Source organism: Caretta caretta, chromosome 1 (genome assembly GCF_965140235.1).
Source record: "Caretta caretta isolate rCarCar2 chromosome 1, rCarCar1.hap1, whole genome shotgun sequence".
Classification (NCBI taxonomy): domain Eukaryota; kingdom Metazoa; phylum Chordata; order Testudines; family Cheloniidae; genus Caretta; species Caretta caretta.
In genome coordinates, this window is record NC_134206.1 from 12,140,906 (window position 1) to 12,163,303 (window position 22,398).

The 22,398-nt window shown below is 45.7% G+C and overlaps 1 protein-coding gene across 1 annotated transcript; it reads right to left on the minus strand.

The window, feature by feature from the left end:
- Positions 1-18: 18 nt before the first annotated feature.
- On the minus strand, positions 19-17,411 carry MRPL48 (mitochondrial ribosomal protein L48). The gene is made up of 8 exons (XM_048839411.1): positions 17,327-17,411; positions 14,625-14,677; positions 13,364-13,401; positions 9,829-9,914; positions 8,898-9,070; positions 4,787-4,889; positions 3,631-3,720; positions 19-286 (listed from the first exon to the last, which is right to left on the minus strand). Exons 1-8 carry the CDS (start codon positions 17,345-17,347, stop codon positions 212-214), a joined length of 639 nt encoding a protein of 212 aa, XP_048695368.1. The 5' UTR covers positions 17,348-17,411; the 3' UTR covers positions 19-211.
- Between the last annotated feature and the right edge of the window lie 4,987 nt (positions 17,412-22,398).

Consider the following 22,398-nt stretch of genomic DNA (forward strand, 5'->3'; position numbering starts at 1 on the left):
GCAGCAGTTGGTCAGATACACAATGGGTACATTTGATTTCATTAAAATAAGCTCCTGAACAGGGCAGTGGAAACATCTTCCAAGCAATAAACATATCAATAAGACCGTATTAAGAGTTGCCTTTGAAGGCTACCAGGAGCCAATTAAGGGATGCTATGGCTTCACAAAGATGGCTTTGAAATGGATTGGATAGTTTTAGCTGGACACTGGCTCAGCTCATTTGCGCCATCAGCTCTTCAAGTTCCGGTCGAGCCTTTAATCGAACCTTGAAGTCTGCCTCTGTATGCTGTGGGGAGGAGAAATGGAGGAAATAGGAATAAGTCTTGATCATGTTCCAAGGTAATAGCAAGACAATTATCTCCTGATATCGGCCGTGCCAATGTTCTGTACTATACCAAGGGCTTGGTGGTAAGTAAGTGTTCACAGTTCTACTGAGCCAAGCAGTGCTGGAACATTTTCATAGGAACGGCCATACTAGGTCAGACCAAAGGTCCATCTAGCCCAGTATTCTATCTTCCGACAGTGGCCAATGCCAGGTGCCCCAGAGGGAATCAACAGAACAAGTGATCAGTCCCCTGTCACCCATTCCCTGCTTCTGGCAAACAGAGGCTAGGGACACCATCCCTGCCCCTCCTGGCTAATAGCCATTGGTGGACCTATCCTCCATGAAAACAGAGCTTGACATGTGGCGCTATCATAACTCAGGAACTCAGTATGTTTTAATCTCTAAAATAATATTTTGAACTTGGGCTGTCAAGCGATTAAAAAAATTAATTGCACAATTAATTGTACTGTTAAAAATAATAGAATGCTATTTAAATATTTGGATGTTTTCTACATTTTCAAATAAATATATTTCAATTACAACACAGAATAAAAAGTGTACAGTGTTCACTTTATATGTTTATTACAAATATTTGCACTGTAAAAGCAAAAGAAATAGTATTTTTCAGTTCACCTCACACAAATACTGTAGTGCAATCTCTTTATCATGAAAGTGCAACTTATAAATGTAGAATTATGTACAAAAATATCTGCACTCAAAACCAAAACAAGGTAAAACTTTAGAGCCTACAAGTCCACTCAGTCCTACTTCAGCCAATTGCTCAAACAAGTTTATATTTACGGGAGATAATGCTGCCCGCTTCTTGTTTACAATGTCACCTGAAAGTGAAAACAGGCATTTGCATGGCACTGTTATAGCTGGGGTCACAAGATATTTACATGCCAGATGCGCTAAAGATTCATAAGTCCCTTCATGCGTCAACCACCATTCCAGAGGACATGCGTCCATGCTGACAACGGGTTCTGCTCAACAACGATCCAAAGCAGTGCGGACCCACAACTGAGTGGACTTGTAGGCTCTAAAGTTTTACACGGTTTTGTTTTTGTGTTGCAGTTACGTAACAAAAAATAAATCTACATTTTATAAATTGCACTTTCACGATAAAGAGTTTGCACTACAGTATTTGTATAAGGTGAATTAAAATATACTATTTCTTTTGTTTATCACTTTTACAGAGCAAATATTTGTAATCAAAACAATATAAAGTGAGCACTATACACTTTGTATTCTGTGTTGTAATTGAAATCACTATATTTGAAAATATAGAAAAACATCCAAAAATATTTAATAAATTTTAATTGGTATTCTATATTTTAGCAGTGCAATTAAAACTGATTAATCATGATTAATTTTTTTAATTGTGATTAACTTTGAGTTAATCACGTGAGTTAAGGGTGTTTAATCGACAGCTCTATTTTGAACTAATCTGTAGTATCTTTCATCCAAGGATTCCAAAGCACTTTACATCCATTCACAAATCAAGCATTACATCACTCCTCTAAGGCAGGCTCAGAATCAGTGTTTTACAGATGGGGATATGAAGTCAGAGAGAGGTTAAGAGACTCACCCAAGGACATAGTGAATCAGTGGCAGAGCCAGGAATAGAATTCAAGGGCTCTAATTCTCAGTACCTTGCCCTGAACCACACACTCTTCAGAATCCATTGCATAGTTGGGTATCAGTATTTGTTTGTGCAGCGAGTGACTCATACAGAACTGTGAGGGGAAGTCTTTCCGAGAGCCAAGAATTTATTTCTTCTACAAAATGTGTTATAAAAGGAATCTTAACAGGGACTTAACTGAAGCTGGTGACTGACTGTCTGATTCTCCACCCCCTTAAGATGGTCTAAATCAGGAGTAACTCCACTGAAGTCAATAGAGTCGCATGGGTGTAAGTGAAGACAATCAGCACACAAGTGCAGAAGTCTTGACTCAGTGAATAAGCAATACAGACACATACATAAACCCTAAATAGCACACACAGACTGGGGTAGCTTACACACTGCCCTGTGAAATGTATCCCTTCCCTAGGTTTCCACACCAACTACCTGTAGCTGTCCTGCTTGGTGAGTTACCTTCTGAGGTTTACAGATCATGAGCTAATGTGGATGCATAAATTAAGAGTAAACAAAACTGGACAAACCATTAAACATATGGAGATGGTTAAGTGCAGCTATCAATGCAAATTGTAGAAGTTCATTTTCAGAGACAGATATAGTTTATTTTATTGGAAGGAGGGGGAAATGGAAGATCTACCTATCTTAGGGCCTGATCCAAAGCTCACCAAAGCCCTTTGATTCAGTCCTTTACTTATTACTATAGTTCCCATCCTCTTAGTATCTACGCACTATTGTAGAGCTGCCATCTCTCCAGAACTTTACAAGACCATCCGGAGCTCCTCTCTTGTGGGTTACCAAAGGCTAATGTAGTCCACAGATGCAGAAAGCATCACTGACATTGCATATTTTTTGGTCCACAAAAACTACCTTGAGGAAACAGGGCCCCCCAGAGCTGATTTGCTTTTGTAATACAAGGACATACAATGTATAGAGGCTTGAGGGCTTAAATTTTCCTCACCCCACCCCGGTGCAGCAAAGTTTCTCTCTACCCAGAGCCCAGCCGAGGAGTGTGAACTCTGGCTCGCCTCAGTGCTCTGGTGAAACAGAATATAAGAATGAGCTTCTGCAGAAAGCAAACAAACCCCCTTCCCAGGAGGAAGTGTGATCTAATAGTTACAGGAGGGCACTTGGCTTCTGGGTTCCATTCCTAGTCTACCACCGACTCAACTCATTAATCTTTCATAAGTCAATTGTCAATCTGTTTCTTCACCTGTAAAAGAGGGACGGTATTTCCCTGCTCCATAAAGGACTTTGTGATCCTTGGATGAAAGGTGCAGTATAAGCACTGCGTAGTACTGAAAGGAAAGTATCCTACTCTGAACCCTGGGGATTTTCTCCAGGTGCAAAGCCATTTACAATCCACGCTCCTCATGGGTGGTAATGGGAGTTGGTTGGAAAGGTGTTGGTGGCAGGGAAGGCATGTCACAGGATACAGAAGTCCAAATGCTATCCAGGGCATTGGTCAACGAGCAGAGGAGACAGTGTCACGTAGGCCAACTGACCAAGTGGGGGTCTTAGTCTGAGGCGCGTTGGGCACCCACACATCAATGGGAGAGGCGGGTCTTCTCAGGATCAAGACCTTGTTCTGTGCTGTTGTGAGGCAGATTTCACCACATACATAGTAAACACTTTCTAAATGTGAACACGTCAGTAAACTTAAAGGTACCTCTTTCACCGACAGATGGACCCCTTCGGGCTGGTTACTCTGAATAACCTCCAAGAGTACAGGAGCAAACGTTGAACTCAAACCACTGATCTAAAAGAAGAAAGGAAATGCTGCACGAGAAAAGCCAAACACCGAGCGGACCTGTTACATTAATGGCACAGCAAAGGAGTCGATTTCAATGCAAGCCCAAGGTGGAGCCCAAACAAGACCCTTGCAGTCCAATCACTCCAGGCCAATGTACGTAACTTTAGTTTGCAGGTCATCTTCCATGCACACTGTAAACCAACATGTCCAGTTTTGACATGAACCACCCCACATTCCTGCCCACAGTATCCCCACCCTCTGTGCGAGAACCTCCACTGCAGCTGCTGCTGTCTGGAGCATGCATTTTGTATCTCTCCAGCTCACTGTTTTCCTGACTCAGTTGAAAATACATCTCCTGGCCCTTTCCTATACCACTTAACTTCTTTAACTCTGCTTCTGAGAAGCAGAAAGACTGATATACAGATGTATGCGTTGGCGTGTGCACGCACTGTAGGTACAGAGACACATTCATGCACAGCATAGTTTTTTTAATTCAGGTTAAATTGTTGCTAATGTCTGGATCCCTACCACAGAACCTGCCATGGAAAACTTGCGACATCAGTGTCAACTCTGAAAGTTCTCAGCATCAGCTCTGTGCCGTGGAAAACTTCTACCTTTTAAAGCTTCGAAAGTTTAACCCAGAAAAGGTTTAAGCACAAGTCTGAGTGTATGTAGCTATAAGATGAGGGGGAAAGCATCACTGAGGAAACAGATTCTAGTTTAAAAACTGCTAAGGGTCAATATAACCAGTGAGCTTAAAAAAATTATTACAAATCACTTCACAGTGATAGGAGCCAGTAAAGAGGCGTTTGGAAAAATATCTCGTTATGACTTTTCCATCCGTACTGTCGACCATTTAGTGTAAAAGAGATAGTACCTCTAAAAATTAGAGATGAGAGACAAGCTCTCCACTCTGCAAGCGGCTCACTGTGTGACTTTTAGTTAATTAATTTCTTCGTGCCTCAGTTTCCACATACAAGTGGTTAGAGAGTTAGTTCAGTGCTTTGAGATCTTCAGATGTAAAGTCCTATGCAAGAGCAGAGCTTCATTATAGGCAAACAAAATTTCATACCTGTACAACTCGCTGGTGGGTTGTAAGAACAGCATCTAGGTACAGCCTGGACCCTTGCTCCTGCACGACCATTACCTCCGTGGTTTTAGTGGGCATCGCATAGCTGTAGAAACAACAATTCAGCTATCAGCAATCGGGGAAATGTTGACAGCCCTTGGCAGGAATGAGTGAACTTTCAGCAGAAGAGAACATGGGATGAGATGAAGCATTCATGAGAAATTAACTATGCAAACAAGGAAGACTGCATTAGGGGCCGACACAAGCAGGGCTGTATAATCACTTGTGTGACAGGACAGAGATAAGTCTACAGCATTCCTGCTGCCCAGAAGCTCTTTTGGGCACAAATGCTAACACAAGAGGAGATAACTTTATTCAATGCCTTTGTTGCTGAAAGAGAGATTTAAAGCAAACATCTAGTACATAGTTACTGCGAATGAAAATTAAACCAGGTACATTAACTGACTTGTGTCTTTCACAATGGTTATTAAGAAGAGTAAGAAATGGCTGGTGTAACTTGCCAGTTAGAAAGACTTTATTTTCACCAAAATGGGCCTAGTATGTACAAAGGAGAGATACTTGGCCAAATTCTGTTCACATTTACATCAGTGTAAATCTACAGATTTCAGTGGTGTTACTCTGGATTTACAATGGTGCAAATGAGAACAGAATTTGGCCCACCGTGCGAACCGCTTGTACTGCAATTCAATTAGCGAGGAGGGATGATCTGGTGGTTAAAGGCACTGGACTCTCACTCAGGAGGTCTGGGTTCAATGGTCATGTCAGCCACAGACTTCCTGGGTGACCCTGACCAAATCATTTAATATCTCTGGCCTCACTCAAAGGTTGTTAATACTTCTTTTCTCCCCTACTTTGTCTGTACTATATGTACAGCCCCTAGCACAATGGGGTCTTGCCCTCAGTTGAGGCATGCAGGCATTACTGTAATACAAGTAACAATCTATTTAATAACCACAGCCTAGGGTATGAAGCAGTCATCTTGGTTGTGGGCTCTTCCTGTAACTATTCATAGGCGCCGAGCAGAAGGCATATTAATTTCCAAGCATCTGTGGGTCTTGTTCTTAAATGTTTAACAGGGGGTTGGAGGACTCGAGGGATTGGTGGTCCATAGAGTTTGCGGGCAGACGGGACCATAAGATCATCTAGTCTGATCTCAGTGGGATATCCAAATGAGATCCAAGAGCCTTTTAATTTAAGTCTCTGCCATTTGACAGCTGTTCACTGAATTATATGACATTTGTGAGTGGTCCCAGTTTGTCTAGAGCATCCACATTGCAGAAAGAGACCATCACAACTGGTCTACGCATGCAGGACTTTCAACTCCACGGCTGTTGATACAGCACCTCATACAAGAGTAGGGGTTCTCAAACTGGGGGTTGGGACCCCTCCAGGGGTCACGAGGTTATTACATGGGGGGTCATGAGCTATTAGCCCCCATCCCAGATCTCACTTTGCCTCCAGCATTTATAATGGTGTTAAATATATTAAAAAGTGTTTTTAATTTATAAGGGGGTATCGCACTGAGACACTTGCTACATGAAAGGGGTCACTGGTACAAAAGTTTGAGAACCACTGTACAAGAGTCTAAAAAAGTCAATTCACCTTCTTTACATTTTTAAATAGGGTTTAAACAGTGAGCATTACGCACCATGCATACATTAAACAGCATTCGGGCACAGATTCCCATATGTGCCAACATCCTTTCACAGTAGTTATGACAGGTCCCTTGGACAACATCATGAAGACCCCAAAGGAATCAGCACTTATCACAGGGGATGGTCATGGCTGCACACTTTTACAGATAAGCTTTGTGCATAACCCTCACTGAAGTGAAACAGATGGCATGGTTTCGTCCCACAATTATTGCTCTGCAAAGACACTGCAGGAGTCACACGCCCTGCCACATAATCCACAGAAGCATTCAGAACAGCACAGTTCGCTTCTCAGATCTAATATTGAAACCACGGTTATAAGAGACCCCCCCCACGCTACCTCGAGGAGAGCACCACGACTCTAACCTAGAAGAGAGGGGTGGGGTTAGTATGGATCTGACAAGAAAATACATTCAAAGAACATTTCCTTAATGAAACCCTCTCTGTAGATGCCCACTGTAGGACAGCAGGGAAATGGTTAATGTTGACATGTTAAATGTCATCATTAGCATCTAGAGTTAATATCGTATCGAGATGAACAGGAATAATTCACACATCATAGAGCTGTTGTTACAAGTGATCTGCAGACTCAGGCAGACAATGGTGCAGCAGGTCAGATCCTTCACATCTCCAATGTGAAACAAAGTGAAAGCGTAAATCCTGGCAACAATATTGGGGTCCCTGGAGAAGAGCTAGTCCAATTCTCCCCCCACATCTAGTTCAATCTCGTCTCTGCTATTTATAAACTGAAAAAGTGCAGTCCAGCCCCTTCACGAAAGCTGCCTTGTGACAAGCCTTTCCATGTCTTTGGAAAGCAAATTAAAATACAGACTTTGAAGGGTCTCTTGTCCTATTTTTAGGGAAATTATAGCTGTGGTGGAACAAAGAATTTGTAGGACAAAGCCCACAAGTCACTGTTCTGCCTGATCCAAGCTCCATGGTGCTACTGTAATTATCAGAGCTTTTAGAGGAGAAAAAGATCAAGACAGAGTGGGTGAAAAGTGACCTTGTCTCTAAATGTGGGGCAGTGAGGAGAGATCCATCCACGCAACAGATGTACGGGAACAAAATCTGACTCAAATCAGCAGAAGCTCTGTCTGCATTACATGCCCCATTTCTTTTCTGAGACACAGACAAAGTGAAATGTGTCAAGAGGAAAAGAATCCAGCGCAACTGACAGGGCATTTTAACACCTCACAACATGTGGAAAAGACACATGGAGTTCTAGGACTCTAATTAGATTTGTGGCACTTTTCATCTTCAAAGAACTCTACCCACGTCCAGCCATCCTCAAGACCTGTGAGGTAAGCAGGCATTAGTCAACACATTTTGCAGATGGAAAAGCTTGGGCAGAGAGGTGGCAAGTCCATGGAGTAGCCAGGATTAGAACTCAGAAATTCCCCTTTCCCATTCCTGTGCTCAGACCACAGGCTAATGCCCCTTTCTCCCACTGACTGAAAACTGAGAGCTAAATTCTTCCCTGTGATCTGCACAGCCAGTCTATTGATACCCATCCTGTGGCTTTTCCTACTTGAACAGAGCTCTCAGTGAGGTCAGTCAAGAGCCCATGGAGACTGAAAGAACAGAATAAATTCAAGAGAATCATCATACAGATCAGAGAGGAAAATTCAGACACACACAAATGTCACAGGGGTGGGAAAACTACTGCCCGTCAGGCATTTTAATCCTGCCCCTGAGCTCCCACCGGGGAGTGGGGTCTGGGGCTTGCCCCGTTCCGCACGTGCCGTGACTCTGCGTGGCTCCCAGAAGCAGCAGCATGTCCCCCCCTCCAGCTCCCATGTGTAGCGGCAGCCAGGGGGCTCCACACACTGCCCCTGCCCCAAGCGCCACCCCTGCAGCTCCCATTGGCCGGGAACCGCGGCCAATGGGAGCTGCAAGGGCAGCATCTGCAGATGGTACGCAGATACGCAGTACGCAGAGGTAAGCGCTGCCCGGAGCCTGCACCCCTGACCTCCTCCCACGCCCCAACCCCCTGGCTCAGCCCTGATCCCTCTCCCGCCATCCGAACCCTTGGTCCCAGCCCGGAGCACCTTCCTGCACACCAAACCTCTCACCCCCAGCCCCACCCAGAGCCTGCACCCCCAGCCAGAGCCTTCACCCCACTGCACCCCAACCCCCTGCCCCAGGGGGGAGCCCCCTCGTGCACCCTGAACTTATTTCTGGCCTCACCCCAGAGCCCACACCCCCAGCCAGAGTCCTCACTCCTTCCCACACCCCAACCCCAATTTCGTGAGCATTCATGGCCCGCCATATACTTTCCATATCCAGATGTGGCCCTCAGGCCAAAAAGTTTGCCCATCCCTGGTGTAACACCTTCACCTGCAAGGCTCTCATTTTTGTACTGTACCCCAGCAAGACCAAAGTACATATGGCATGTCATGTAAACACACAGAGATCACATGCAGGGGTGGCCTTTATACCTTTCGATCACTCTAATGGAGAATCGGTTGCAGAGTTTATGAACATATTGAGCAAAATGCTCCACCAGGCACATGTCGTACGCAGTCATCTGTATGTTCAGGTCTCCATATGCATGATCTGATCCAGCACTAATCTCCTTCATCCGTATCCTGTCCCTTTTCCTCTTTGAAAGCTATAAGAAAGTGAAATACCCTTCAGCATTCTTGGAAATGTCTAACTATACAAGATTCATGCCCAGTAGTGGTTAGAGCAGAGGACTGGTAGCCTGGAGTCTATACCCACCTCTAACGCTGATTTGCTGAATAATCTTAGGCAAGTCAAGGCTTCTCTGTGTTCATTTTCCCAGTTGTAAAATTCAGGATAACACCTAATTTACAGAAGTGTTCTGAGACTTAATTGGGATGACAGGCCCTCTAGAAGCACCACACTCGCCTGGACAATGTATGCTTAGCATGAAAAACTACTTCTTCCAGAAGGAACTAAGGAGTTGGAACAAACTGCTCCTATTTCAGCCTCTGCCTTCGAGGCACCTGTCTAGACGAATTATTGTTTCATTTATCCAGAAATGTCTTTTCCAATTCCAGGTAAAGGAAAAAGTTCAAAATGGACCAAGACTTTACTCACTAATATTCAGCAATGGCTTGTGATTGGTTTGGTTAAGTTCAACATAATTAATAGTTTCCATTAGCCGAACCATTTAGAGACTTAAATAAGGAAGTAATGAACGCAAGAAAATATTTGTGCAGTGCTTTGAATAGGATATTTCTCATTGTACAACAATCTCTGCTGGGAGAGGCAGCAGGAAAGCAGCATAATCTTCACTTGGATACTCAGAAGCCCACAGAATTAGCAGCACCAACATTTTAATTAGTCTGTAAATGTATCCGAATTGATTGAAAGTCAACACCGTCAGAGCACTGAAATGCCTACCTCCAGCGGAAGCAGGTGTCTGAACCTCCCAATGCCATGGGTAGGCTGGGACCTGTAGTGTCTGTTGCAGCTCAGCAACGTGCTGCCTTTAAAGAGGAAGACAGAACACATACATTTCAAGTTAAAGGTCAGACAACTCCTCTCCTGATAAAGCAGTAACAGTATGGAAGCTAGGAGTTCTCCAGGAATCTACTGAGGAGAGGTGGGGCTGGCAGGGGCAGAAACCTGGAAGAAGAGTCTTTCTGTCTGTAATGAGGTGTTTTAGAGCAGTGGTTCTCAACCTTTCCAGACTACTGTACCCCTTTCAGGAGTCTGATTTGTCTTGCGTACCCCAAGTTTCACCTCACTTAAAAACTACGTGCTTACAAAATCAGACCTAAAGACACAAAAGTGTCACAGCCACACTGTTACTGAACAATTGCTTACTCTCATTTTTATCATATAATTATAAAATAAATCAATTGGAATATAAATATTGTACTTACATTTCAGTGTATAGTATATAGAACAGTATAAACCAGTCATTGTATGAAATTTTAGTTTGCACTTGCTTTTTATGTAGCCTGTTGTAAAACTAGGTAAATACCTAGATGAGTTGCTGTAAACGCAATATTGCTATTTATATTATAACAAATATATATTATATAAATAATATTTCAAGCGTATGCATACCCCTGGTTGAGAACCACTGCTTTAGAGTGGCCAGAGGTGGGCAAGATGCTTCACACAGAAGACATGTCCCTGCCCTAGTCTACACTGTAGGTTACTCAGGGTTAGTCATGTACCCAACACACCACAGTGGTTCAGTTAAGTATTGGGGGAGGAGTAAATATTTGTTGCACATAAGGAAGGTTGGGGGGCATGTCCCATTGTCTCTTGTCAAGTTCTCAGGTGAGATATAAATGAGGCAAGGGTAGTGACTTGGCAGACCACAATAGACTGGGAGAAAGGGAAGGGATCCCTAACAGGAGGACATTCAAGGAGTTCAGCATGGAAAGGGCTGGAGCATGATGGTAGTGGTGAAACTGTGATGGATCCAGGTTCCCAGTTATCCTTAAATCCAGTCCTGCTTCAAATATTCATGTATCCAAAGAAAAGACAAGCCCTTGTTTGTTCTCATTACTCTGGGGCAAAGTGCTGTCCCTACAGCCTTAACTTTAATAAGGGCACCCCAGAGTCAGGCGATTTTTTAGACTGAAACACAATACCTTGAACAAGCAGGGTTCAAGAACACACTAGACCCTGTCTACACTTCAAGACCAAACTGTGTTTTAATCACGTCAGAGGACTGCTGTGTTGTAACAGAATCCACCAGCACAGTAGATACTGAAGTGTAGATGGAAACTTAAATTGGGTTTAAAACTGGTTCCACTAAGAGTTCCTGACCCAGTGTAGGCAGGGAGTATTGGGCTAGACCAGAGGTCTCAAACACACGGCCCGCCAGCTCCCTGAGGAGCTTTGGGGGAGGTACCTGGAGGCGCAGCCAGGGCAACACACAGACCCCTGTGCCCCCCCAGGTCCCGGCCGCTTCCTGGAGCGGCGCAGGGGTAAGGCAAGCGGACAGGGAGGGAGCCTGCCCTGCCCCCGGTGCGTGCCGGGCTGGACCCGCCCCCCCCCGAACCTCTCCTGCAGCCAAACCCCTTGCCCTGAGCCCCCTGCTGCACCCCGACCCCCTGCCCTGAGCTCCCTGACACACCCTGCCCCCCTCCTGCCCCCCTCCTGCCCCCCCTGGGGACAGGGAGGGGGCGGAGTTGGGGTGGGGATTTTGGGGAAGAGGTTGGAATGGGGGCAGGGAAGGGGTGGGAAGAGGCGGGGCAGGGCGGGGCCTCATGGAAGCGGTGGAGTGGGGGCGGGGCTGGGGCGGTCAGTGGTGCAGCCTTCGGGCTGATGTACTAGTCCTCATGTGGCCCTCGTGGTCATTTGAGTTTGAGACCCCTGGGCTAGATTCACAAAAGGACTTAGGGGACTGACTGTCACGTTAGGCACCTAAATCTCAGAATGAGGCCCCACTGGGATTCACAAAAAAACCTTCAGCTGCTGACAAACACTGTGGGGTAAATTCGCCCGGCACCTACGTTTTTGCAGTAAAAGTTCTGTGGGCATCTACAGTTCAGCTTCTGAGCATGTGCACTGCAGCCCCACTCCAGGCATCCAGACACCTAAGCCCCAAAGCGATGCACAATCTGGAGGAAGGACCGGTGTTCCTCCCCCTAACTACTCGCCCGTGGGACCCGATCAGGTAATGTCCAGAGCTTACCTACTGGATCAGGTGCCTGTAGGCAAGCTTACATCAAATGGCTGCCGGGGGAAGGCAGGAAAGGGGAGAACAGGAGGAAGAAGATTCCTTCATAACTTTTAGCCCAGTGGTTAGGACACTCGCCTGGGATGTAGGAGACCCCCCATTCAACTTCCCCCTCCACCTGATGAGGAAAAGGGATCTGAACAGGGATCTGCCACCTCTCAGGTGAGTCCCTTAGCCACTGGTCTATTGGATATTCTGATATAGGGCTCCCTCACCCTCTTTGTTTGAAGTTGTTCCTCTGGCAATAAATACTGAAAAAATTATTGGGACAGAGAGAGAGAGCAAGCACAAGCATGAGAATAACTTCCTAGCCTGGTGGCTGGAGCACTCACTTGGGAAGTGGGAGACAGAGTCCAGTCCCCCTGCTCCAATAAAATTTTAAATTATTTACCCACAGTGGGACAGCTTCAACAGGAGAGCCCCATATCAGAACATCCCATAGCCCAATGGCGAGGGCACTCAGCTAAGTAGCAGATCCCTGTTCAAATCCCTTCTCATCAGGCAGAGGGCGGAATTGAACCAGGAGTCTCTCACATCCCAGGTGATAACCTAACCACTGGGCTAAAAGTTATGAGGGAGGTCCTCCTCCTCTCCCCTCCTCCATCCAGCTTGTTCCAAAAATGGGGCAGACACCTAACCCAAAGAGAAGGTTTGCAGATAAGAATCCCAAGCAGGGGACGGTACCTCCCTGCAGTCTGGATTTAGGTTCAGGAAGAGGGGCAGGGCTTAGAACACACCACTCTCCTTGGCATCTCCCATTGGCTATCTTAGGCAGAGAGCGACCTAGTGTGCTGGCTTCTGTGAATCCCACTCCGAGGCACCTTCCCCCACATTCATTGTACAAAAAGCTGAGATGCCACACTAAACTCTGTGAATCCCAGAGATTTTCTAGGCATCTAAAAGTTAAGTGTGGTGACACTACATTTCTTTGTGAATACAGCCCATAGTCTCTAGCACATGTTTCTCCACAACATAAAGTCAGTCTGACTAGGACTCTCTGCTTAGCAGAGTCCTAGGAATGGAACAAGAGGAGGATTTTCAGTCAGATCAAAGGTGTGACTGAATGCTGGCCCAGTGCCCACCTGAATTATTTATTATAACACCATCAATCAGCTCAAATTTGGTTTAAAGAATTAAACAACAAGGTGACATGAGGGCTCAAGTGTGAATATTCGTTTCAGGTACAAGAAGGTTTTTAGTGTATTGTATTCAAAATCTACAGCGAGTTCTTACCTACAGCACAGGTGGGGCTCTCTCTGGCTGCTGTTACTCTAAAGGAAAAGCCAGGATGAAAGTTAAAAGCTATTGTTGTTTCATTTATAAAAGTACTGTATAGATTTTCAGTCTCTAAATGGAAAGTCATTATTCCTGAGTGACAGGTATTACAGGCAGAGAGTGTGGAAAATGGATTATATCTTTACAGAACTGCAGCCCTCGTTCCTGCATTATCTGCGCACCTCATACCCATTAATGGAGGTTACCCTCACACCACCACGTTGGGTAGGGTAGCATTATCCCCACAGGACAGATTAATTGGCACAGGACAGATTAAATAACTTGCCCAAGGTCACACGGACCTAGGGCAAGTCTGGGGTTGAGCTGGGAATCAACACCAGGTATCCCAAGTCACAATTCACTAGACCCAGAGTGTCAAACTCATTTGAGGGAAAGAGAGCCAGATTCCATGTTTCTTTCATTATGTTGGGAGCTAGGGTGGGAATTCAGGATGGCATACTCTGCTTGATCCCCATTGGAGACTCCTCTGATGTCAGTGGGAGGAGCACACAAAGATAGAGGAGACATAGCTTTTACATAGTAACTAAAACATTTATCTATCCTTGTTTTCTTTCTCTGCAGCAACTCCCAATTCCCACCCCTCGAGGACTTCACTCCCACCCCTCCAATCTTTCCATCTGCTACAGTGATCCATTAATGCTGACATTACAACACCATCAGTGGGCTTTAGAGATGATACACTGATCAAATTAATAAGGAGTAGGTCACCCCGACTCATTTTTTCAGTTCTCTGCAAATTCAGACAGACATCATGACATTGGTTTACACCCCCATTCTCATTACATTTGGAAGATTATGGCTGCAGCCATGATGTCTAGAACTTTCATTTTAAAAACAAAGTTTAAATTCCGCACAGTATGAGTATGGCATGTGAGCCACAAATACATCATGCACACCTGATCTGGTCCATGGGTTTTGAGTTTTGACACCCATGCACTAGATCATTCTTCCTACACTGATGGTGCAAGGAACCATCTCTTCTACAGATCCTGCTATTCCATCAGCTTCCAGATGTCATATGAAACATTCCTTTCACTATATCTCAATGTTTTACCTTTCTCTGATATTATTTTTCAACTGTATAGTGATTTATTTTTTATATATGTACAAGTTTTCCGGGCCAGTTTGTAAAAGAGACAGGATTTTAAAATGTTATCTTGAATCTTACATTTACTCGGTCAGATTTCAGAATCCTTACCTGCTAAGAGCAAATGCCTGTTTTAGAAACATTTCCTTCCCCAGGCATAGAACCTACAACAAACCAACATTGTTAGAACACAAACAAACATGTAAGAAAAGCATGAAGATTTTCAAAGCAGTCAGTTGTTAGCTTATTCATCTTGGAATGCATCTTCCCTAACAAAATTAAATAAATTCATAATGTACCAATGAACTTCCCAACCAGTTGTCACGTGCCTAAAGCAAAGCATCACTTCTCAGTACACTGCCACAACACAAAAGGGCACAGAATAACAGGAAGACAGATTACTGTAATTTCTCTTTCATACACTCGATCACTTGTACATGTGTATTCCAGTAACTTGATATTAAGGGACCCACTACTGACCAAATTCACCCCTTGTGTCACTCCACTGACTTCAACTTAAACTAACTATATTAATTACCTTCCCATTTACTCCAGCAGTATCTGGTTTGGTAAAGATACAATTCCTCTTCTCTGCGATAATATCTAGCGTCCACCCAAAATATCTGACACAATTTATGATAGGAGGAAAAATATCAAAAGAAAGACAAGACAGACTAAAGTGTTCTAAATATCCATCAAGAGCTCAGTATTTAAGCCTCGTCTACACTAGACATTTTCGGAATATCTCCAAACGGCTCCTCTGGTTATAGCCACATTTGGAGTGGTAGCATGGACAAGGCACTAACTTTTACCATACCTTCTCTAGTGTAGGGGAAGACCACACGGTGGTAAGGCTGGTGACCAACTCACCCTACTGCTCACACTGTTTGCCATTGCTAACACTGGGGGATTTGCACTGGTTTTAGTGCACCACTTGGGATATTTCCATAGAATTGTCAATGTAGACACATCTTCAGATCCCTCCATTTTACAGATGAAGAAACTGAGGCACAGAGAGAATAAGTGACTTCCTGAGGTCACACAGAACAGAACCAAGTTCTCCTGACTCCCACTATCCTGCTCTAAATACTGAACAATAGTGCTTTCTGATACAAAATGCACTATTGGAAACAATCTCCCACTGGCCTTTGAGGAAAGAAGGGGTGGCCAAATCATGACCCACAGAGTTCAATAGTGCAGCCCACAGGTCCTTGCATGGTCTCTCCTGATGCAAGCAGAGGATTTGTAATTGGCACAGGAACATGGGACTTTCCATATGAAGGAGAAGGGTGACTATATTCAACTCCTTTTCATAATAAATGAGGCCTGGCCTACACCCAAAACTTAGGTTGACTTTACGGTGCTCAGGGGTGTGAAAATTTCACAGCCAAGAGACATAGTTAAACCAATCTAAGCCCTGGTATAGACACTGCTTTGTCAATGGCAATACTATACCGTCAACTTAGCTACCACCTCTCAGGGAGGTGGATTTATTACAGCAATGGAAAAACCTCTTCCATCACCATAACAAGTGCCTATGCTACTGTGCCGCACTAGCACTTGTTGTGTAGGCATCGGCTAAGAGTCTCCCATGTTAAGAAAGATTAATTCAGTCTGGAAAAGCTGCAGAGAAGGGCTACTAGGATGATCAGAGAAATGGAGAACCTACCTTATGAGAAAAAAGAAAAGGAGTACTTGTGGCACCTTAGAGACTAACAAATTTACGAAAGTTTATGCTCAAATAAATTTGTTAGTCTCTAGGGTGCCACAAGTACTCCTTTTCTTTTTGCGAATACAGACTAACGTGGCTGCTACTCTGAAACCTACCTTATGAGAGGAGACTTAAGGAGTTTGTCTCATTTAGCCTAACCAAACAAAGGAGGAGAGAAGATATGATTGCTCTCTATAAATACATCACAAAGATAAACACCAGGGAAGGAGAGGAATTATTTAAGTGCCGGTGTTGACAAAAGAACAATGGATTTTAACTGGCTCTCAATAAGTTTAGGCTTGAAATTAGGCAAAGGTTTCTAACCATCAGAGGAGAGAAAAATCTGGAACAGCCTTGCAAGGGAAGCAGTGGGGAAAAAAAACCCAACCGGCTTCAAGACTGAGCTTGATCAGTTTATGGAGGGGATGGTATGATGAGACTGCCTACCCTGGCATACGGCCCATCTGCAACTGCTATCAGCAAACATCTCTAACAGCTAGAGATGGGACACTGGAGTGGGAGGGCTCTGAGTCACGACAGAGAATTATTTCCCAGGTGTCTGGCCGGCAGGTTTCGTTCACATGCTCCTGGTCTAACTGACCGCACAACACTCGGGGCTGGGAAGGAATTTTCTTCCAGCTCAGCGTGGCGGAGACCCCGGGGGCGGGTTCCCTCTGCGCTGTGGGGCACGGGCCACTGGCTAGACTGAATCTGAGCAAGTGGTGGGTTTTCCGTCCTTTGAATCATGATTTGAGGCTGTTTTAGTAACTCAGTCAGAGGCTGGGGGTCTCTAGCGGGGGGGTTTCTGTGGAGGCAGACGAACACGGCTACCCCGCGGCTGCAGGGCTGGGCTAGCGAGGCGCTGGGGGCTCCCAGGTGCAGGAGGCCGGACCAGGCGATCCCGGCGGACTCGCTGGCCGTACCTCCAGGAGCGCCGCGCTTGGGCTCCCCATCACTTACCAGCAAACCCGGCAGCGGGGCGGCTGCTGGCGGAGTGGCCAGGACCGGGGCTAATGACCCCTCACGGCCCGCCGCCGCCGCCAATACCTCCCCCGCCCCTGGGAAACGCCCGCCCCGGCGCCCTCCTGCCCCGCGCCCATACCTTCCCCAGCGCCGCGCGCATCCCCGCCCGCCGCCCGGCCGGAAGAGCGGGGGCGCGCCCGGCAGGCAAACGCGTCCCCCGCGCTCCCGGTCCGGCAGCGCGTGCATCCCCCTACGCTTCCTGAGTCTCACACCTGCAGTTCCGCAGCAACTCGGTTCCCCCGTCTCCGCCCCGGGCCGCAGGGAGGATACCGACCTCCAGGTGGCCTGAGCCGGGCAGGGCTTGGTCAGGCCAGCCTGGACCCCGGGCGGCTCTTGCTCTGGGCCGGGCTGGTTCCCTTGCAGGAGGCACGCAGGGAGGTGGTGTGCCACAGCAGCCTGCAGTGCCCGGGGTGCAGAGCCCTGCCTGCACCCCCCCCCCCCCCACGGGCCTGCACACAAGGACAGCCTGGGGCGGGACACGTCTGGCCCTAGACTCGCTGGGGAGAGGCGGGTATTTTAATACCTCAGTGTTGGAGCGTGTCCAATTATTTCCTCTGCACAATATTAGGTGGAGGAAAAATTCCATCATTGAGGTATTAGCCGGGGGCTTCAGAGAAGCCGGAACAGGTTCAGGTCCCTGCTTCCCCTCCCTCCCCCCGGCCCGACTTCCTGTGTGGAGGGGTGTTTTGAGGATAAATGCATTACCCATGGGGAAGTGCTCACATACTGAGGTGTCAGGGTCCACATGGCTACCTAAGACAGGGGGGGCAACCTGGGGCTCCGGAGCCACAAGCGGCTCTTTAGTAGTTAATATGCGGCTCCTCGTACAGGCACCGACTCCGGGGCTGGAGCTACAAGCGCCAACTTTCCAATGTGCTGGGGGGTGCTCACTGCTCAACCCTTGGCTCTGCCACAGGCCCTGCCCCCATTCCACCCCTTCCCACTCCCTCCCCTAAGCCTGCTGTGCCCTCGCTCCTCCCCCTCCCCGAGCTTCCTGCACGCCACAAAACAGCTGATCAGGAGCTGTGGCAAGGTGCTGATCAGTAGGGCTGCTGGTGGTCGGGAGGTGCCGGGGCGGGGGGATCTGAGGGGGGGCTGCTGACGTATTACTGTGGCTCTTTGGCAATGTACATTGGTAAATTCTGGCTCCTTCTCAGGTTCAGGTTGCCACCCCTGACCTAAGAGATGCATATATGTCCATGTTTCCCTATATCCATGTATCTATGTCTGCATGTGTCCACACTCATGTGCATGTGTTGTGTTGGCAAGTCCTTTAAACAACATGTGGGTTTTCTATACCCACTCATATATGTTCTGGTCTTTTAAGGTGTTATTAACATCTGTTTTGTTAATTTATTATTGTGATCATTAGAACTGCTGATGCAGCTCCCACAGTCCTTTATCATAATTATTATTTTTTGTCTCTCCCTCCCCTGCTTTTTGCAAGGTCGCCAGCAGCCAAGGAATAGTGCTAAGCTCAAGCATAAAAGTGCTAAATAAGCAGGATCAGTTGCGGAGGAAAACTGATTAAAATCATGCAATTCCTCTGCAGTCAGCCTTGCTTATAAAGCACATCATCAGCTGTGTTGCATTTTCAATTTCATGTTTTTTCCCCCTGCAGCACTGGAACCCCTAATGCAACAGCCTTATCCTAGTCTAGTGCATAAGAACCAGAAAGTGACCTCTTGAATTTTGACAATCTTCTAATGTTGTTAATTGAAAGATGAACAGGGTATAGACGAGGTGATGTAACAAGTCCATCCAACTTTAATGGTTCTATGAATAATGTGTTATATTAGTAACACATATAGAAGGAAATTAATACCAGCCCTGCCAAGTAGCTCACATTTGGTACATAGTAGATGGGAGGAAGCAGTAGACGTGATATATCTTGATTTTAATAAGGCTTTCGACACAGTCCCACATGACATCTCATAAGCAAACTGGGGAAGTGTGGGCTAGATTAAACTATTATAAGGTGGGTGTGACTTGCTTCCCCTGGGGTGCCACCTGGAACTGGGGTACCACTGAGTCCTCTGACCCACCAGCCTGGGCTCCCTCTCACACTGTGCTGCTGTGACAAGTTGCAAAGTCCTCCAAGCTTGCACTTTCACCAGCATTCACACAGGTACGGACACACCCAGCTGGCAGTCACATGCAGTCTCTCTAACCACCAACCTAGGATCTCAAAGCAGTACCGTTCCGCCCTGGTCAAACCTGCCCTAGTTTAACACCCGGTCTGCCTCTCCCACAATGTGAAGAGGGCCATGCACACTTGTAGTAATCAAGCTGAGATTTTCCCCAGACACCTTAGTCCAGTGTTTCTCAAACTTTTGTATTGGTGACCCCTTTCACACAGCAAACCTATGAGTGCGACCCCCCCCCACCCTGATAAGTTAAAAATACTTTTTTTGTATTTAACACTATTATAAATGCTGGAGGCAAAGCGGGGCTTGGGGGTGGAGGCTGACAGCTCACGGCCCCCATGTAATTATCTTGTGAGCCCTCTGAGGAGGCACGACCCCCAGTTTGAGAACCCCTGCCTTCTCAATGCACACTGGTTTGGATTAAAACATAAAATAAGTGTATTAACTACAAAAGGATAGATTTTAAATTATTATAAGTGATAGCAAACGGATCAAAGCAGATTACCTAGTAAATAAACAAAACACACAAGCTAAGCTTAATACACTAGATAGGTAGGATATGAATTAGCAAATTCTCACCCTGAGTGATAAACAGGCTGGCAGATTCTTAAGGCATAAACTACCTTTGCTTTGCAACTTGGGTTTCCCAGGTTTTCATACACAGGCTAGCAATCCATTAGCCTGGGACCATCATGTCCCCCGGTTCAGTCTTTATTCCTCAGGTGTTTCCAGGTGTGTTGTTGTAGGGAGAGTGAGGTACCATCATGATGTCATTTTCCCCCTTTTATATATTCTTCCCACTTGCTGGAAAGCTCTTTTACTGTGACCTGGGTCAGACAGTTCCCAGGATGTAGTGCTATCTCTGAGAGGTTTCTATTATACACAGTTCCTGGAGTAATCCTTGTTCTTGTGTGCATTTCCTCAATAAGCCATTAACATTGTTTGGCCTTTTTATTGTTGTACCTGAAAGGCTGCTTGTGGGGGTTTTCACAACATGTTTCAGTAACACATACACAGCCAAACTTCATAACTTCACATACAGTGATAGCACATACAATCCAACAAGATATTAATGTCTTAACAGATCAAGACTTTTAGAATGATACTTCACAAAGCATACTTTATGCAAAACATATCCTAATTACATGACAGTGGTGAATATTGAGTTGCCAGGGTGTCACAGTGGGTCCAAGACTGGTTAAAAGATCATATTGAAAAAGTTGTTATCAATGGTCCACTGTCAACCTGGGAGACCATATCTAGTGGGGTCCTGCTGGGGTCTGTTCTGCATTCTGGCTATGCAGCAGTACTGCAGAAAAGATTTTTGGGGTTAGAGTGAATCATAAATTGCATATGAGCCACCAATGTGATGCAGCTGTGAAAAAGGCTAATGTTATGGGGTGTATTAACAAGAGTGTTATATGTAAGACATGGGAGGTAATTGTCCCACCGTAATCGGCCCTGGGGAGGTCTTATCTGGAGTACTGTGTCCAGTTCTGGCCCCCACACTTTAGGAAAGACGTGGCTAAATTGGAGAGAGTCCAGAGGAGAGCAACAAAAATTATCAAAGATTTAGAAAACCTGACCTATGAAGAAAGCATAAGCAACTGGATATCTTTAGTCTTGAGAAAAGAGGATTGAGAGGGGACCTGATAGTTTTCAAATATGTTAAGGGTTGTTATGAAGAGGATGCTAACCAATTGTTCTCCATGTCCACTGAAGGTAGGAGAAGTAGTAATGGGCTCAATCTGCAGCAAGGGAGATTTGACTTAGATATTAGAAAAAACTTTCTAAACTATAAGGGTAGCTAAGCACTGGAACAGACTTCCAAAGGAGGTTGTAGAAACCCCGTCATTGGAGGTTTTTAAGAACAAGTTGGACAAACACCTGTCAGGGATTGTCTAAGTTTATCTGGTCCTGCCTCAGCACAGGGAGGTGGACTAGATGACCCCTCAAGACCCTTCCAGTCCTACATTCTATAATTTCTTCAAAAACTATACATCACTTGCATGCTAAGAAGAAGAACTTGCACATCTATATGTAACAGCACTATTGGGTGACTACTGCGTTAACAATACTTTGTATACCCCGGTTATCTGAGGATATCAAAGCCCTTTACAGGCATTCATGAATTAGCCCTCCCAGCCCCCATGAGGTATGTAAGTAATGAAACTCCCACTTTACGGGTAAGGAAACTGAAGCACCAAGGGTCTGATTCTATCCTTGCATAGTCATTTACATGGTCCAAGGGGAATGCAATATGGCTGCAAAATGTTACCATTTTGAGCTACAAGCATTCTACACCCACTTTACCCAGAGGTAAATGACTATGCAAGGTGTTAAGGCAGTGGACAGTCAGGCTATTCACACAGAAAGTTGGCTTGGGCATAGAACCCCAATCTTGCACCTGATTCTGGTATAAATCAGGAGTTACTCCACCGAGAGCAATGGATTTATACCAGTGTGATATAAGTGAGAGGAGAATCAGACCCTTTTATCTACCTGTATCTATAACCTATTATCTAGATCTGTAACCCTAATCTATAAACACACTAAGAACCCCCGCAGTTGCTTCCCCCCTCCTTCCTTTCCTCCCTATGACGGGAGGAGTGTTATGGGCCACTTCACTTTGAATGGTCCCTTGAAATGTGTGTTAACTACTTATGCTAGACAATCTGTTCCACCTTGTATTTAGCTGTGACACTCAGAGGGCAGGTCTATACTTGAAATGCTGCATTGGCACAGGTGCGTCACTGTAGCGCTTAGTGAAGATGCTCCTAAGCTGATGGGAGAACCCGTCGACATAGTGCTGTCCACCGAAGGAGTTGGGTTGGTAAAACCAAACAGAGGTTGGTCCACTAAAAGATATTACCTCACCCACTTTGTCTCTCTATCTACCTACCTATCAATCTTAGTCTTTCTAAGGGGCCTGCTACCTGTATCTTGCCACAGCCTCAAGTCAATCCATCCTCTCTTTTCAGATGATTAAAACCTGTCTCTTGTT

What these genes read in the sequence shown, in the direction of transcription:
- MRPL48 (XM_048839411.1), bottom strand. Translation starts at nt 17,347, where the DNA reads ATGCGCGCGGCGCTGGGGAAG. An exon ending in TGCGCGCGGCGCTGGGGAAG is followed by an intron (nt 14,678 to 17,326) that starts GTATGGGCGCGG and finishes GGTTTGTTGTAG; the next exon opens with GTTCTATGCCTGGGGAAGGA. An exon ending in TCCATCTGTCGGTGAAAGAG is followed by an intron (nt 287 to 3,630) that starts GTACCTTTAAGT and finishes TCCTCCCCACAG; the next exon opens with CATACAGAGGCAGACTTCAA.